This window comes from Diceros bicornis, chromosome 36 (genome assembly GCF_020826845.1).
Source record: "Diceros bicornis minor isolate mBicDic1 chromosome 36, mDicBic1.mat.cur, whole genome shotgun sequence".
Taxonomy (NCBI): Eukaryota; Metazoa; Chordata; class Mammalia; order Perissodactyla; family Rhinocerotidae; genus Diceros; species Diceros bicornis.
In genome coordinates, this window is record NC_080775.1 from 24,712,222 (window position 1) to 24,728,675 (window position 16,454).

At 36.1% G+C, this 16,454-nt stretch overlaps 1 protein-coding gene across 1 annotated transcript in view; it reads left to right on the forward strand.

The window, feature by feature from the left end:
- Positions 1 to 16,454, forward strand: part of GPR158 (G protein-coupled receptor 158) — a 373,712-nt gene that overhangs the window by 344,214 nt on the left and 13,044 nt on the right. Inside the window, exons 8-9 of the mRNA XM_058532588.1 lie at positions 1,058 to 1,296; positions 15,348 to 15,486. Coding sequence (XP_058388571.1) covers positions 1,058 to 1,296; positions 15,348 to 15,486 — 378 coding nt within the window. The remainder of the gene's footprint in view (positions 1 to 1,057; positions 1,297 to 15,347; positions 15,487 to 16,454) is intronic.

Consider the following 16,454-nt stretch of genomic DNA (forward strand, 5'->3'; position numbering starts at 1 on the left):
AAAAATAGCATAATGCATCTAGGTTATTTCAGGTCTGTTTGTTTCACTTCTGGATTTATAGTGATTTTATGAAGAATTCATAAATGTTGAAAGAAAGAGAGACAGGAAGAAATAGGAAAGTTGGGAAAATGAATTTATTTTGCCTTTTGGAAATTGATTATGGATACCCTTATAGTATCATAAACCACTCATGATGGTTTGTCAAGTCATAATTTTGTGACATAAAATATCAGAATGGGAGTGGGGAGTTAAAATCAACTGAGAATATTCTAGAGATGAAATTAAAGAATGAGTGGATGGAAGGATCCCTATAGTAAGGTTGGATTTTTGTCGTCACACAATATTTAGAGATGAAACAGTTCTTAGATGTCATCTAATCTAGTAGTTCGCAACGTAGTTCCCAAGTCTGGCTATTCATTTGAGTCACTACATTTTCAAATCACTACATTTCTTAGGTCATCCCAATCTTCTTCCTTAATGCAATGCTCTCATTCAGTTACCCTAGTATTTAAACACCTCCCCCCCATCATTTTCATACTTATTTCTTTATTAGTTTTGGTAATGTGATAAAATGACTATGAAGGGAGGTCATATAAAATGATTTTCATAAAAACAGCTTTTATAACATTCTACTATAAAACAATAACTGGTTCGAGGAAGTTTGTGACTTAGCATAACTGTGTAAAATCCAACTACCCACTTTCAGGACTATTTTTTGATCCCTCAGAAATCCTGTTTGAGCAGTGTTTGCCTACAGGTCTTTCTAAAGTCCTGAGAACCTTCCTTGAAATATTAAGACATGCTCAAAATTCCATCCTATACAAATCTGTTGACTCACTGGCCCCTAACGCAGGATATTTGTTCTGCTACTGGAAGATAAACTAGAATGAAATTAAGTGAAAATATGAGCAATACTGTTTCTGGTTATTCTCATATTAAAACTCTGCAGAAGTAGCTTTTGGTGGGTTTAAATTTCTCCTAGAAAAATGAGATATTTTAGAATTTTCCTTTCTGAGAGTTAAATTTGCCTTCCCATTTTGATGTCTTTCTTTTCCAGGGTTTTGAAGGTGTTTCTTTCACGAACAGCCCAACGGATTCCATATATGACGGGTGGACGCGTCATGAGGATGCTGGCAGTAATACTCCTGGTAGTATTTTGGTTTCTCATTGGCTGGACTTCATCTGTTTGCCAGAAGTTGGAGAAGCAGATTTCACTTATTGGCCAAGGGCAAACATCTGATCACCTCATCTTCAACATGTGCCTCATTGAGCGCTGGGATTACATGACAGCAGTTGGTATGTGCTCACTTGTTTTGTGTGATTGTCCTATCCTTTTGCAAGTGGCATTAAAATGGACTTCTTTAGAAGGTTTGCCAAACCCTTTCACAAAGCCTAAAGGAATTTTACCTAATATGGTTTTGGTAAGACAATATTATGAAAAAGGCAATAATGACATGTGGAATGCAAACTTTTTCTGGAAGTTTCCATTCTTTTTTCAAAGATATGTAGTTTTGTTGAGAAAATGTTATCGAGTAAATTGGGAAGGAGAAATGCAGTAAATAAAGGCAACTTCTTTGTTACAAAGACACTTTCTGTTTTCCACCTTATCAGTGTGTCCCCATTTGATTAACAGTGGCTATTCTCTTGACTTATTTCTTTAGTTTGGCAAAAAAAGAAGAAACATGCTAGTATTTTTTATATAGCTTTGGTCCTGTAGATACATCAGACTTGGTGTCCAAGGCACTCTTTGTGAAGAGATTTTCTTTGCAAAGTTTCTAATTAATCTATCTTTCCCCTAAATATAATTTCTTAGGAATTCTCTGGAAGTCCAGTATTACACAAAAACAAAGCCATGCTCCTTGGGGTTAGTAAGAGTTATGTGACTGGGAAGCTGGAGAATTTGGAAGAACCACATGATGATTTGGGCCAAAAACACAGATTATCTTTCTGGCAAATTTTTTGAAAAATTAAGAAGAGAAATCCCTCGGAATTTATCTGTTGTTAATATTAGGCTATTTTAAGCTAAGCTTCCAAAGATACAAAAAAAGAATGAAAATAGATGTTTATTACTTTGTTGTTGTTCCCCCTCAGTCAGCCACAGGGCAAATATTCATTTTATTTGGCAGATTTCAAAAATAAATACATGAGTTTAATTCTTGTTTTCTGTCTCCCCCACATTTGGCAATTGTTGGTTGAATATTTACATTTAATATTTTGCTAAATAAGTTTCCACTAAATAATTGTTTTAGTATTTTGCTAAATAAACTTTGCTAGAAGCTAACAAAATGTGTATTTACTTTAAAATTTAAATGGAATAATATTATTCTGACCAATATTTTTAAGAATCTTATAGGCCTGATACCTGTAATAATAAAGCAATGTGAAGTATGTAAAGGGAATGGTTATAATGATAATAATATGAAGCCAATCATCGTATTTTGATCACTATCAAAGAAGCTATCAGAAGCTATCAGTAGATATCAATATCAGAAAATAGAGCATAGAACTAAGGTAGGAAGAAATTCTGATTTTGACGTTAGTCTGGACATGAAAATTAAACAAAGTGTATAGATACAAAATTTCTGCTCAATAGAAATCTCTAACATTATTTTACATTCTTCAATTCAGGTTAACCAAACTAGGAAAAATCATTTCCCTGTATTACTATGAAGAGAAACCTACTATATTTCTTTTCTGTTTTATGAAGAATAAAACACTCAAAAGACATGATGGTGCATCATTGGATAGGGAATAAACAAGGAGAAAGCATGGCCTATTCATTTAGCATTTTTTACACAATGGTTTTGAGATGTATTCAAGGCCATTTAAAAATTTATTTTGCACTCTAAAGATCACATTTGTGATCACTGTGTAGAAATAAATAGGAATATATAACTGATAGTTACCTGCAATTCATTTTATATGAACTTTCTTTGTAGATAAGGAAGAATTTTATACAATAAACAAGATTCACTGAGTACCGATAATTTCTCTAGCATTGTGTTGAACACTTTATGGGAGATGTAAAATGTATAAAAGCCTTATTCTTTTCACCAAGTAGCTTACTATTGGTTTATATAGATAAAAGATAATTGTTAAAAATTATTAAAAAGCAAAATTAGGTGGTAAAGACTCTTGGTACAATAGTAGTTCAATAAAGGAAGACCACAGTTTGGACTAGAACCCAGGAATCTTTATGAAAAAGAAGTTCTTGGAGTCGTGGGTAATATTTAGATTATTGTAGAGGTGTAAAGAACATTCACTTTGATAGGAATAGTGGCAGATGGAGGGGGTGGGAATTGTATGAAACATGAAAGAAATACCTAACTAGAAAAGAAGATTATGTTGGAATCCGTTGTGGTTAATGCTGCGTGGTTAAGTTTATTGTGAGTCTTTAAAACATGTTAGAGGAATTTGGAGAACCAGGTAAGTGATGAGTCAGTAAGTTCAGTCTAGATTGCTTTTAGGATATATATTTTTTAAATGAAATTAACCAAATTCAGGGATTTTGGAGTTAGAATCATTACAAAGGAGAAAGACTTAGAGCAGTGGTTCTCAAATTGCAGTCTCAGAACCAGCAGCAGCAGCGGCACCTGGGACCCTGCCAGAAATGCAGATTCCTGGGCCCGTCTCCAGACTTCCTCAACCAGACACTCCAGGATAGTGGGGCCCCACCCTCTGTAGCTAACAAGCCCTCCAGGTGATTCTGATATTACTGTACAGTACAGAAAGACTGACTCAGGAGGTAATCAGATGGACTTAATAGGGCACAGTGATCACTTATATCACTTGTGCTCTGGATTCCATAAAACTCATACTGTTTCCCTGACCCACCACTAGAACATTCTTCACAATGATCATTTCAAGTCTTGTACCATACCGCCATACTCTCTTCATACCGCCAAACTATCCATGTATCTCTTTTCTCTTAGATGACATCTACTTGAAAAAGTAAGTAGGAGCCATCAGATAGGAGCGTCTTCCAATTCTTGTCTACACATCTGTAAATCTTCTTATATTCCTACTCATTCTTATTTTTTCTCCCTCATATTGTCTAAGCTAACTCCTGTGTCACACTCCTCCAGCACTGACTCCCTCATCTCCAGTGACCTCTCTCACTTTATGTGACGTTTCTGTCGTCTGAAACTCCCCTACCTCCTAAATGACTCATTGAAGAATTAATTTCATTCTGACCATAACTTTCTCTTCTAGCTTATTTAACTGCTCCCTCTACAATAGTTCTTTAGTATCGTGGGCTATTATTTTGTACTTTACTGCCATTAAATTCTGCTTTCCTCCAGGCAGAAAGCTTACCAGGTAGCAGATTTTTCCACTAGCAAGGAACGAACTATGCAAAAAGGGGGCATTTTAAAATACATTAATTGTGAATAATACCAGGGAAGGGGACATAGAGAGCCAGGAGGTCCCTGAGCTCACTTCCCACCCCTGAGGTTGGAAGTACAAGAGAGACTAAAGATCTGTAGATTGAGAGGGCTGCGGGGAATGCAATTCCCTGGACAACAGCCAGGTCTCAGGGAAGGTAAGGCGGTGGAGAGAAGCTAAGAGAAGAGACTGATCATGATGATAAGATCCAGGTCATGGCTTTAGGATTGAGATAGAAGTAGCAGCACTTGAGAGTCAGGATTAGGTAAACTACTACTCCCAAAGGTGTTAAATGATAACAAAGTCTCTTAGAAAATAAAAGACTAATGATAAGGTGCAGAGACCAAGAGGAAGAGGAAGTTAAATGTTTGGTGGTGAGATTTTTGTTATCTCCCAGTCACTGTTTTTGTCCTATAAACTACTGGAACACCTTAGTTTCCATAATATGCTTTTCCTGCAGTGACACAATTCTCTAAAGAAAAGTCAGGACACATGATTTAACAACAGGAACAAATATTTGAAATTAGGACTGTCTTGAAAAATCAGAGACGTGCAATTGCGGTCATTGTTTTTTCACACAACTCTACAGCAATTTCGTTTATTTCTTTCAGCATGTAGCGTTAGATATTCTATATTTAACCTCTCTTAGTTTCACGTTTTCTAATATGTAGCATATGCCACTTTTTGGTTCTCTTCATATATTTCTAGAAGCAGCATGTTTAAATTCATATATCTTCAGTCAGCCATAAAGAAACCTGTACTGAAAACTAAATTATTCTGCATTTCCTAAATAGAAATGTTTCTGTGCAGGGGAGAGTCTGTGGAGAGGCAGGAGATAGTTTTACCTGGAAGTTGTGGGAAATCTTTGTCAAGATGCTGTGTATACTTACAATAGTGTCGAGTCAATCTAGCAAAAAAGAAAAAGTGATAGTTAATGTATCAGTAAACATGCATTCTGGATCAGCTGTACCTGTCAAAAAAAATCTATTTTTAAAAAAATACAAAATAAAGAACCATTTAAAAGACTGCAATACTAGTTTTTCCACTGAAGTAGAACTCGAGTTAGAAATATGGGTCATAAATTTAAAGAATGGGTCCATTCTAATTTTGCTTCCTGCACAGGGCTGCTCTGAAACTGCTCAGATAGGTGATTTCCTACCACAAATGTTTCAGAAGGAGGAAACAGGTATAGACAACTGCTTGGAAAAATCTCCAAACCTCTGTGGGCCTCAGTTTCTTTTTTGAGGAAATATTTGAAAACATAGGGAAGAAAAATGACTCTCAGAAACCGGTTTTTATTTATGACTATTTATAATTTTCAATAATAAATGTCTGTCCTGTATAAAAAAATTTTGAGGTAAGCTTTAATGGAAAACAAATAAGGATATGAACATTGTGACTGTGGAAGACGGGTGAACATTGGACAGCATGAGAAGTGTTTTATAGGCCCAATAGTCTTTTTTTTTTTAAAGTGATTTTATTTTATCTGATAGAGAATTTCAAAATTTGGATGTGCCAGAATATTACTAGATCAGACTAGAATCCATATAAAGATAAACTGCCGTACCTCTTTGGGAATCATCTATATCATCTATAATAAAAATAATACTGTAGTAGTTATTGCTATTCATCATTATATGACTCAGCACTTTGAGTTTTTCTGAGTATGTTTAAATATATTATCTGTAGCTCACTGAAGGCAAAAGAAAGGACTCTTACATCTACTCACCCCTCTTTCCTCTCCCAACCTATTGGCTACATGCTCCTCAGCAACATTGCCTGGATTTTTCACACTATATCCTTGACGCCTTAGGAAGTGTCTGTCAGTTGTAGGCTCTTGATAAATATTTGCTGAAAGAACAAAGAATAATCTCAACTCCCTTTATCTTGTAATATTTTCTATGGTCAGGATTAGATCAATGTGAGAGGAAACATGTTAAAGCTAAAATTCCAAGAGTTACACAGTTGTTCGCAAATTCATTTTAATAGTAAAAGTGTGATTTCAGATTTGGGGAGGTGTTTTTGAGCAAATTGTATAAACTTCATTGGCAATCCCCCTTTTTATGAAATTTTACCTCTGACTTGTCCAACAGTCAAAATAAGAGATTGGTACAAATTTGGCATGGCAAATAAGAATTACAATTTTAAAAATATTGCATAGTGCATTTACAAATATTGAAATAGGATAAAACTGATTCGCTTTTGATAAAAAATTTTATTATTTCACCATCCTTCTAGAGCTATGTAAAGAATAAAGGAGTTAATGTTGGGAAACATTCTCCTAAATTCATGGAGAAAGCAAATAAGTATCCCAAGTCATACTCATTTTGGAAAATATTGGCAGTACCATTATCAGATTTTTTTTCTATTTACCATAGTTGGTAAGTTGGTAGTCTGTTATCCACGTTCAGGATTTTTCACAATAGCAATAAAATTTATCATGGTTAAGGGGCCAGCCTGGTGGCACAGTGGTTAAGTTAGCACACTCTACTCTGGCGGCTGGGGGTTCGCAGGCCTGGATCCCAGGCGCGGACCTATGTACGGCTTATCAAGCCATGCTGTGTCAGGCATCCCACATATGAAATAGAGGAAGATGGGCACAGATGTTAGCTCAGGGCCGATCTTCCTCAGCAAAAAGAGGAAGATTGGCAGCAGATGTTAGCCCAGGGCTAATCTTCCTCAGTAAAAAAAAAATAAAATAAAATTATCGTGGTTAAAAAGTTAAAACTTTATTACCCAATGAGTTTCCTAATTGGCTGGAACAAACTGACAAATGAGTAGAATTGACTTCTCATGCCTGAATTACCTTTATAATTCACCCGTAGAGTCAGTAAGACCGCATCTTTCCACCTAGATTTAGAGCTTGCCAGCAAGGTCATCCGATATAGGGCTTCCAAGTATGGAATACATAAATTTAATAGCAGAGGTGGTGATACAACAGAGTTCATTCCTTAGTATATTTAGTTGGTTAGCGGTCCATTTATGACTACATATTCAGAACATAGACTGAAGATACTGAAGCAGTACTCATGACCAAAATAAGTTAGAATAAGTGGGCAGGTTCTTACCTACAAGAAACAACAACAAGACTGCAGAATAGTGACTAGTAGATGGTAATGTCAAGCTATACAGAACTTCCACTCTGTGGCTAAGTCTGCACCAAACTTTAGTGCAAATCTGGGCAGGCACTGAAATGTCTCCTTGGTGTCTTCCAGAAGTTAGGTGATGATAATCTAATGTGATTAAAAAGGGACATAACTGAGAATAAAGCAGTTTTGCAGCCTTCCTTAACTTAGCACAAGAATATATACAAAAACTCTATGCAGGCTTCTATTTTCTTCTATTATTCTCTCTGTCTCTCTATATCACTGATATGGGCTCACTCTTCTCAACTACGTTCGTATGATCTAATAACTATTCCCTGACAAAGACTCTTTTATAAGTAAGATCTTCCCCCCTCTCTTCGTGGGTGTAAAAAGTCTACCAGTCCAGGAAGTATCTCATGGCTCTGGAAACTCCTTAGAGCTTGACATCCCTTGCTATATATTTTATTTACTGAGTTTGAAAGAAAGACGTAGAGAAAAATATAAACAATAATTGAACAGATGTGATAAGCTTGGGTTCACATTTCCTTCGGGAATCTTAAAATATTTGATTGCTTTCAGGGAATTGCAATATTGATTTCCCCGCTGTTCAAAAGTACTAACTCATTTCCATGAATTTCACGTGGAATGTTTTCACTGCAGAAAATATAATCTTTACTTTTCTCTTCTTCATTGACACGCTCACCTTTGTTCTCCTCCTTCCTGGTTTAATATTTTAAATACACAAGACAGACAGTGTGTTCAGTAATTTAATTAGCTGTATGCCAATGTTTAGAAGGAAATGAGAAGAATACAGTAACTCTCTTACTGAGTTATATAGGGAAATTCTAAAATAGCAATTGTTTCTAAGGAGTTCAATATTTAATTACCCTGGAAGATTGGGCTATATTATGACAGGTGAAATGTGATATAAGCACCATTTAATGAGTATTGGGGAAAATAGATTAGACTTCCTCTTCCTCTGACTTAGATTAATGTTCATGATTTAGGTTCATTTACATACATCTTCTTTTATTCTAATGTACCATATGCCTTAATCCATACTGCATCACTTGTTGCCATTTTTTTTTTTTTTTTTTTTTTTTTTTTTTTTTTTGTGTGTGAGGAGATCAGCCCTGAGCTAACATCCGCCAATCCTCCTCTTTTTTTCGCTGAGGAAGACGGCCCTGGGCTAACGTCGGTGCCTATCTTCCTCCACTTTATATGGGACGCCGCCACAGCATGGCTTACCAAGCAGTGCGTCGGTGCGCGCCCGGGATCCGAACCAGCGAACCCCGGGCCGCCGCAGCGGAGCGCGCGCACTTAACCGCTTGCGCCACCGGGCCGGCCCCATTTGTTGCCATTTTAAAAGATGTATTTTTAATTTTCAATCAAAGGATGAAAGCCTGACATATTGACAGTTTGTTTTCCTTGGCTTGGGCTACATTGCAAGAAACACACTTTTTAAAGGTCTTGCTTGAGTGTTTTCAGTGACTGAAGTGGGGGTTATTCTCTTGTTTTTTTATATACCACCTCTTCTGAAAAATATTTTACTTCTTTGAGGAGTATTTATATGATGCTAAAGGGCTGAGAGAAAGGACAAATTAATTTATTTCATACCTTAATTTTATACTTACGGTGCCATTGTTCTTTTTGGAGGTTAAAGAAATGTGGTGATGGGGTGGGGATTGTCTTGGGACCACGCCTGAAGGTCGTGGAGCCAGAGTAATAAGCTGCCTGTGGTGATCACAGTTTCTTCTAAGGAGTTTCAGCTCCCCTGTGGAACCCTGGGATTTGAAAGGAAGTAAAAACATCAAGAAGGAAAAAAAGCTGTCTTTTGTTGCTTGAACAGAAATATCCTATAGATTAACTCAGTTGTCAAGAAGATTTTGACAGATCTTTTCATTGTATTAAAAGCACTATCATAGTATATATAACAAGCTGCTGATCTGTATGGGCTGCAAGTTCCAACACGTGCTTGAAGCCCCACCAGTTCTGATCTCTGCAGTAATCAGGGAGAGAAGAGCCTGGTGCTATCGTTTTTTCTGAGATTAGAATATGTAGGAGTAGAAAGGTTTGTGAGTTTTCCCTCTTTTAGCTCACTGAGACCCGTTCTCCGAAGCGGTTGAAACCCTGGGATAACTTGCATAAGAAAGATACTGTTGGGCCAGTGGAGTGGCAGAAGGTTTGTGATAACCGCGTGAACCCCTCAGTCAGTGGTCAATGTCCTGAGCCAAGCCTAACTCAGCAAAACGGTCTCAAAGATTTTATAAGCTGTAAATTGAACAAGGAAGTTAAAATTTCTTTAACTTCCAAAAGAGAAAGTGACACTGTAAGTATGTAATTAGGGTATAAAATAAATAAATTTATTCTTCCTCTATGCCCTTTAGCATCATACAAATAACTAAACCTCAAAGAAGTAAAATACTTTTTCACAGAAGTGGAATTTAAATAAACAAAAATATAACCCCCACTACAATCATTCTAAAACGACTCAGCCCTTCAAAAAGTGTGTGTGGGTTCTAGTGATATAGTCCAAACAAAGGCAAATAATTGTCAATGCTGTCAGTCCTTCATAAGGACTGAAAATTTTAAATACGTTTTTAAAGTGGTAACAAATAATCCCAATTCCAAGTCCCTGTCCAAACAACACACGTACAAAGGGCAGGGAGAGGGAATTGGAAGGAACACTACCGAAGACACAGCTTGCAGCCCTGACATTGACCCTATGTCCTGAGAGGTCCCTCATCTTATTCTGTCTTTGTGAGCTCTTTTCACATTCACGATCTTTAATGTGTGTCCATTATCTGAAGTATCTGAATTTCACTAAATTTCTGTCACCCCATATCGAACTTTAAAAATCTTAAATGCATAACCCAGAGAGAGAGACAAGTACACCTTCTCTAACTTTCCCACGTAAGATGCAGTAGAGATTGTGGAAAACTTGATTCAAGCTCTGGAGATGTGTGAAAGGAAGCAATAAAGAAAAGTCAGTATACAAATGATGACCATTCATGGCAGTTCCTGCCTCAGAACTAGCAGTGAGTGGTAAGAGAATAGAATAATCAAGTCACTATGTGACCTATACATAGTCCCTATGATTAACAGTAGTGTTCCTTAGTATTCCTACACAGTATCTCTAACCCAAGCTTGAAATTGGAGCTTTCGGAATTTTGCCCTCGCCTTTTTAAAAGAGTCACAAGTTCTAAAATAAAATCTTCATAAATGTAGATAATGTACAAAATTCATTTAGCACAGTGCCTGGCTCATTCAACAGATGTTAGCTACGAACTCAGATTGAGGGGACAAAAAGCACTTCTGAGTGGAACTGCTTTCACTACCACTGGCTAATTCTAATTTAGTTGTTTAAAATGAAAACAGTCATTGCTTGAAAAAACATTTATTTTCTTCAATAAGATAAAAAAAAATTTCCCAGGGTTTTGTCTATGTCTCTGTTAGAGCAAAAGAAAACCACAACCCAAGGATATAATTTACAGAACACAGGTCAGGAGCTAAGGAGACCTGGATGCCAGGCCCTGTTCTGCTGCCAACACAGTGAATGCAGCTGGGGTAGAACAGCGTTGTCCACAGGCACGTCCTGTAGCCCAACTCTGCCCATCCCTGTGGGCCACCGCTTCCAGAGAGCTGAGAAGGGAACAGACATTCCTGCCTCCATTGTCCTAGTTGTGAAATACATTGCAACATCCACCTTCTTCTCCATGCTTCTCTATCCCAAAGCCAAATAAACTGACTTCGCAGCAAGCAGAATAACAGCAGCTCACCAACCGCCTCCCTTCCCGGACACATACACACTCAAAAATGTACCCCCAGACTAAAATTCTATCGAAGGTATCATTCTCATTGTTTTCATCATTGTAACTCTCTAATGGTCCTTATTTTAGCCAAAGAAAAGACAAGTAAGCCTCCAGAATGTCATGGCTTCTATATGCTGGTTGAACCCTAGAAAGCTGGAATTTGAGCTCTTCTCAAGCATTATTGAAGTTGTTTGAATTAATACTCAATGATAACTTCTGTGCTGCCCGTCATGTTATTAGAATAAAAACAATAGGTTTACTTTGACCATGGATTTTCTAAGTGGATGGGATTTAGAGAAAAAGTAGAAGAGGACATTAAAAGAAACACTTGGAAAATGAAACCTAAATGCTTCATTTATGTACTTATTTCTGCCATGTAAAAATAATTTTTAAAGGGGCTTTAAAGAAGCGTAAAATGTTATTGACACAAAATGCCTTTGCAACATGCAAAGCAGGGCACCACGGCTTGAGAAACATTTGCACTTGGAAGTTGTTTTTCTCCCAGCCCTTGCACATGTTCTAAGATCACAGAGCTGGGGCATCTTCAGTGTCAAAGAGTTGATATTAATTCTCGCTTCTTTGCTTGACCCAGCCCTTTGGAAAGATAACTTGAAAATGCTTTAATTATGGTATATTAATTTTTTAAAGGCTAAGGTAGTTAACTTTTAAACTGAGTATTATCCCTTATATATTAAAAATAAGATAACCTCAGTTTTCTGAAAGCCCTATTTGAATCTTTAAATATAAATGCAATTCTCTTTTTAACTATACTCATGCCTCCCATCAAAATCATTTAACACCAGAAATTATTTTCTAAAACAGAAGCACAACACATATTTCAACTCCCATGTAATAACACTGCAAAATTTGGTAACATCTGCATATTTTCTTTACTAATTGCAGTGTTAGTCTGAAGTTAATTATATGAAACTGATTTTTTTCCCAAGCACAACTTTTATGTATCACATTTAATTTAATTGGTACTTTGAATAATAAATTGTTTTTCATCTAGAGCTTATTGTTTGATATTGCTAATGAGATGATTTTAATGTTCAGCTTAGCTATTAGGAGGAATCTTATTTTGTCTTATATTTTTAAATATAATCCTCCATTGTAGCACACTAATTAACCTGATAACTACTTTCCTTTTTTTTTAAATCTTCAGTATAACTTTATATAAAAACACTACACGTTGCAGGAGGTAGTGTTTTTATAATTCAACTGCATGTGAATCCTTCAATTGCAGCATAGTTTTGTGCCAGTGCTGTTTAATAATATTTTTGCATTTACCATTCTTGAGCACCAAGCACACTTAGTGGTCTATCAATAAATAGCAGTTGCCACTATTAATAATAATGCCAATATGATCTTTAGATCATGTATAGGCCCTGCAATGTTGGATGGAGTGGCAAGGTAACACGAAGACTACATCTCTAATAACATGAAACTGATATCATTTATATTCATTCAATTCAACAAATTTATTAAATCTTATCTATGTGTGCTCAGTACTGTTGCTATCATCTATGTGGGCAAAGGCAGAAAAAATAATTGGAAGACTCAATTTCTTCCTGAAGGAGGTCATAACTAGTTGGGGCATGACTAACTAGACTCCATGAACAATTTTCTCCCAATGATATATTGTGTGGCATTATTCTTTGCATTGTGTAGTATGGATAGTTAAAAACCATAAAAGATTAGAGGAAGGAAACTTCAATGTAAGTTAGAGTCATTTCAGGTGGCCTTGTGATGGCAATGGGACCTGAACTGGACACTGAAAAGTTGGTTAAGATTTGGAAATGTGGGTGAGAGGAGATTTCTTGTGTGAGCAGTGGCATAAACAAAGACTCAGAAGCAAGAAGAATCTTTGAAGTGTTCAGAGGACAATGAGTCTTCCTGGGTCAGCTCAGAGTTCTTGTTGGGGAGCGTTGGGAGATCATGTTGGACATATAACACAAAGTCATAGAGAGCTAGGAATGCCAGGACCAAGCATTTATAAAATAATAGTGAGCCGCTAAAGATTTCTGAATGAAGATGCATACAATACCTCACAAAAGGCTGACCTGAGTGTCAGAGACTAGACAAGAAGTAAGGGTCTAGGAAATATACAAGCACAAAAGAATAAGACCAAACAATGTGGTCAGCTAACATGAAGCCTGGACAGGTAGAAAGTCTTGAAAGTGAGGGCATCTTGTCCTGGCAAGAACCCCTTCTGGTCTTCCTTTTGGGGCAGGAATTATTTCCAGGGTCCTAAGTAGGTGTGAGTGACTCTTCTAATCAAAACATGAATCAGTTAACCCAAATGGACTGGCAGAGATTTGGACAAATCCTGATATGATCTAAGTGGAGTTTCATAAAAATGAATCTGTCTATTATGAAGAGTGGATTAACACAGGGTGACGCCAGGTTTGGATGGGGCAGTTGACAAATAATTGTGACAAATAAGGAGTGAACTGGTAGAGGCTTAGGCAAGGATTGGAACTGTGAGGGTTGAGAATGGTATATATGGAAAATAATTCAAAGTAGAAATGTGTCAATGAAAGGTGGCTCTGCGATTTCCAACCTGGGCAGAGAGGCAATAGCAGTACCATGGACAGAAGTACAAGAGTTAGGAAAGAAAGTTACACCTGAAGACCTCCGCATACCCTGATTTGCTTTCCTGATCCAGCAGAGCTTGACGGGAAAGAACATTCACAGCACGTGGCCAGTGGCCAACATACTGAATAATTGGGACCTCCACTAAGTCTCATGGAGATCTTTGAGTGAGGTTTATTTTTTCCTTTGGCTTCTGACCACATCAGGGTTTTAGAGTAACTCTTGACATATAGGTTCACTTAAGGGATGTTCAATAATTGGGACACTACTTATTGTTTAAATACCAGTAGAAATCTGCTGAAACTTTGGTGGGTAAAACACCTTGGCATGCGCGCATGGAAATCAGTGTTTCCATACCTAAGTAGGTTACCTCTAGGTAATGCATTTGACGAAATATTTTCTCCAAATTAGAGCTTCTTCTTATTAATTAGATATCATTTTCCAATGAAGTCATGTCACTAAAACAGATTAAAATGCGTTGTAACAATTATTGGTCAGAATGAGTTAAAATATCAATGTTCAGTTTGAAAAAAAATCAAATGAGATGTTTATTAATAAAAACCATTTATTTAACATTTATGGTGTTTTTATTTATTTATTTACTTATCCAACATTTACTATGTCAGAAACTATGTTACGTGCTTTATATCCATTATTTGATTTCATTAACAAATAATCCCATGAAGTATGTACTTTTATTATCTTCATTTTCCAGATAAGGAAACTGTGGCCAGAGAGGTTAAATTGCCTCAGATTATGCAAGGTTAGTTAGGGATGGAGCTGGGATTCCCAGTCTGGTCTAGTGTGATTCTGAAGCCCTTATCCTTAACTGCTACACTGTGCTTGTCTCTTCTGGTTTGAGCCAGCAAGCAAGATGACTGATTGTGAATTTTACTCAGCCTTCAGCACGCTGCCCACAAAAGATATGGTATCTGTCATGTGTGAAGAAGTAATGGTTCATTTATAAAGTATACCACTGAATGTTAGAAACCTGTTTTCTCACATTTCTGGCAATGGATATCTTTATGTATTGAACCAGAATTTAAATTTCTAGAAGCTGTATATAAACATATCACAAGCTTTTTGTTGCCTTGATGACTTTATTGTGACTCAGATGCTCTATGAACATCTTAAACTTAGGTTGGAGATGTGGAAAATTATTTTACAGTTGTTTTAGGGAAAAGCCAAGTATCAGCAAAAAAATCTGAGATCCCAAACACTGTTTAAAAAAAATAATAAAACCAAAAAACAAAATATACCTTTGAGAAGTCTTCTATACACTGAATAAAATTTAAAAATAAATATATGGTTTATATATTCATGTATGAATGATATTTTGTATGTATGTGTCTATTTATAACTAAACTTATGTTTCTATGATAGATACAAAATGCATGCTAAAGAACTTAAATTTTGCTTTTTTCTTCACCTATAAACATAATGGAAAATTGGTTTTTTTGTTCTCTCGCAGCTGAATTTTTATTCCTCTTGTGGGGTGTTTATCTCTGCTATGCAGTGCGGACAGTCCCATCAGCATTTCATGAGCCACGCTACATGGCTGTTGCGGTCCACAATGAGCTCATTATCTCTGCTATATTCCATACAATTAGGCAAGTATCTGTAGAGCTAGTAAATCACTGTTGTATTTTTCTGATGTGTTGCAGTTTAATTTAAACAGCAAAATTGGATACGACGCATAATGGAAAGATTTAGAAAGGATAGTGTTTTATAAGTTGACTAATTTCTTTGTCACAGAAATGGCAAAATGACTATAGTGTTTTTAAAAAACTCTGCTGTTCTTAGTTCTGTCTGATTTGTTGCTTATTGCCTTCATTTATTTTGAAGATTAACTCAATGTTATTGTTTTATGTTAAACCACTTATGGGGATGTCACTGGATATTGTTTATGATACGTAATACGTTTTTCCTGAAGATATAAAGCAATACCTGCGTATATTATATAGTAAATATAGATAAATTGTCTATGTTTTCTTTCATGTTTAATGTGCTGGTTTATCATTTCAAAATCTTAATACTCATCTAGACAACTTATATGTATGAATTCTGCTGAATTCAAACCCGAAAAACCACTCCAAGCTGATGACTTGATTTTTGTGTGCAATTTTTGTTTTGTCATCATCACATTTTACCAATGAAATATGTATGACTTCTCTTCTGAGAATTTTCAACTGATTCATATTTGAAAATGAAATGAAAACCTCAGGGAGAACAAAGAAAGGAATTCTATAATTTGAAAAGCAACAAAAAGATGACTTGCAATTGCTGGACAAATATTAAAAGTTAGGACACACTTAAGAATGTAATTAGAAATTTTGAATATTTGTCTTTGCCCTCAGTAGAAAGATAGAGATTAATAATAGTGGGAGTCGGGATGGGAAAGTGTGGATCTGTGGAAGTTTTGCAGGATATTTATCATCGCTCACTTTAGTCAATAATCATAAAATGATATCTTGGACTTTTAAGAATAGATGATGTCAGAGAATAGTTGGGCCTTAGGCATAAGGCGTACTTTTTAAACTTTTAAGTAAGAAAAAGAGGTATTTATGATCTGACAACC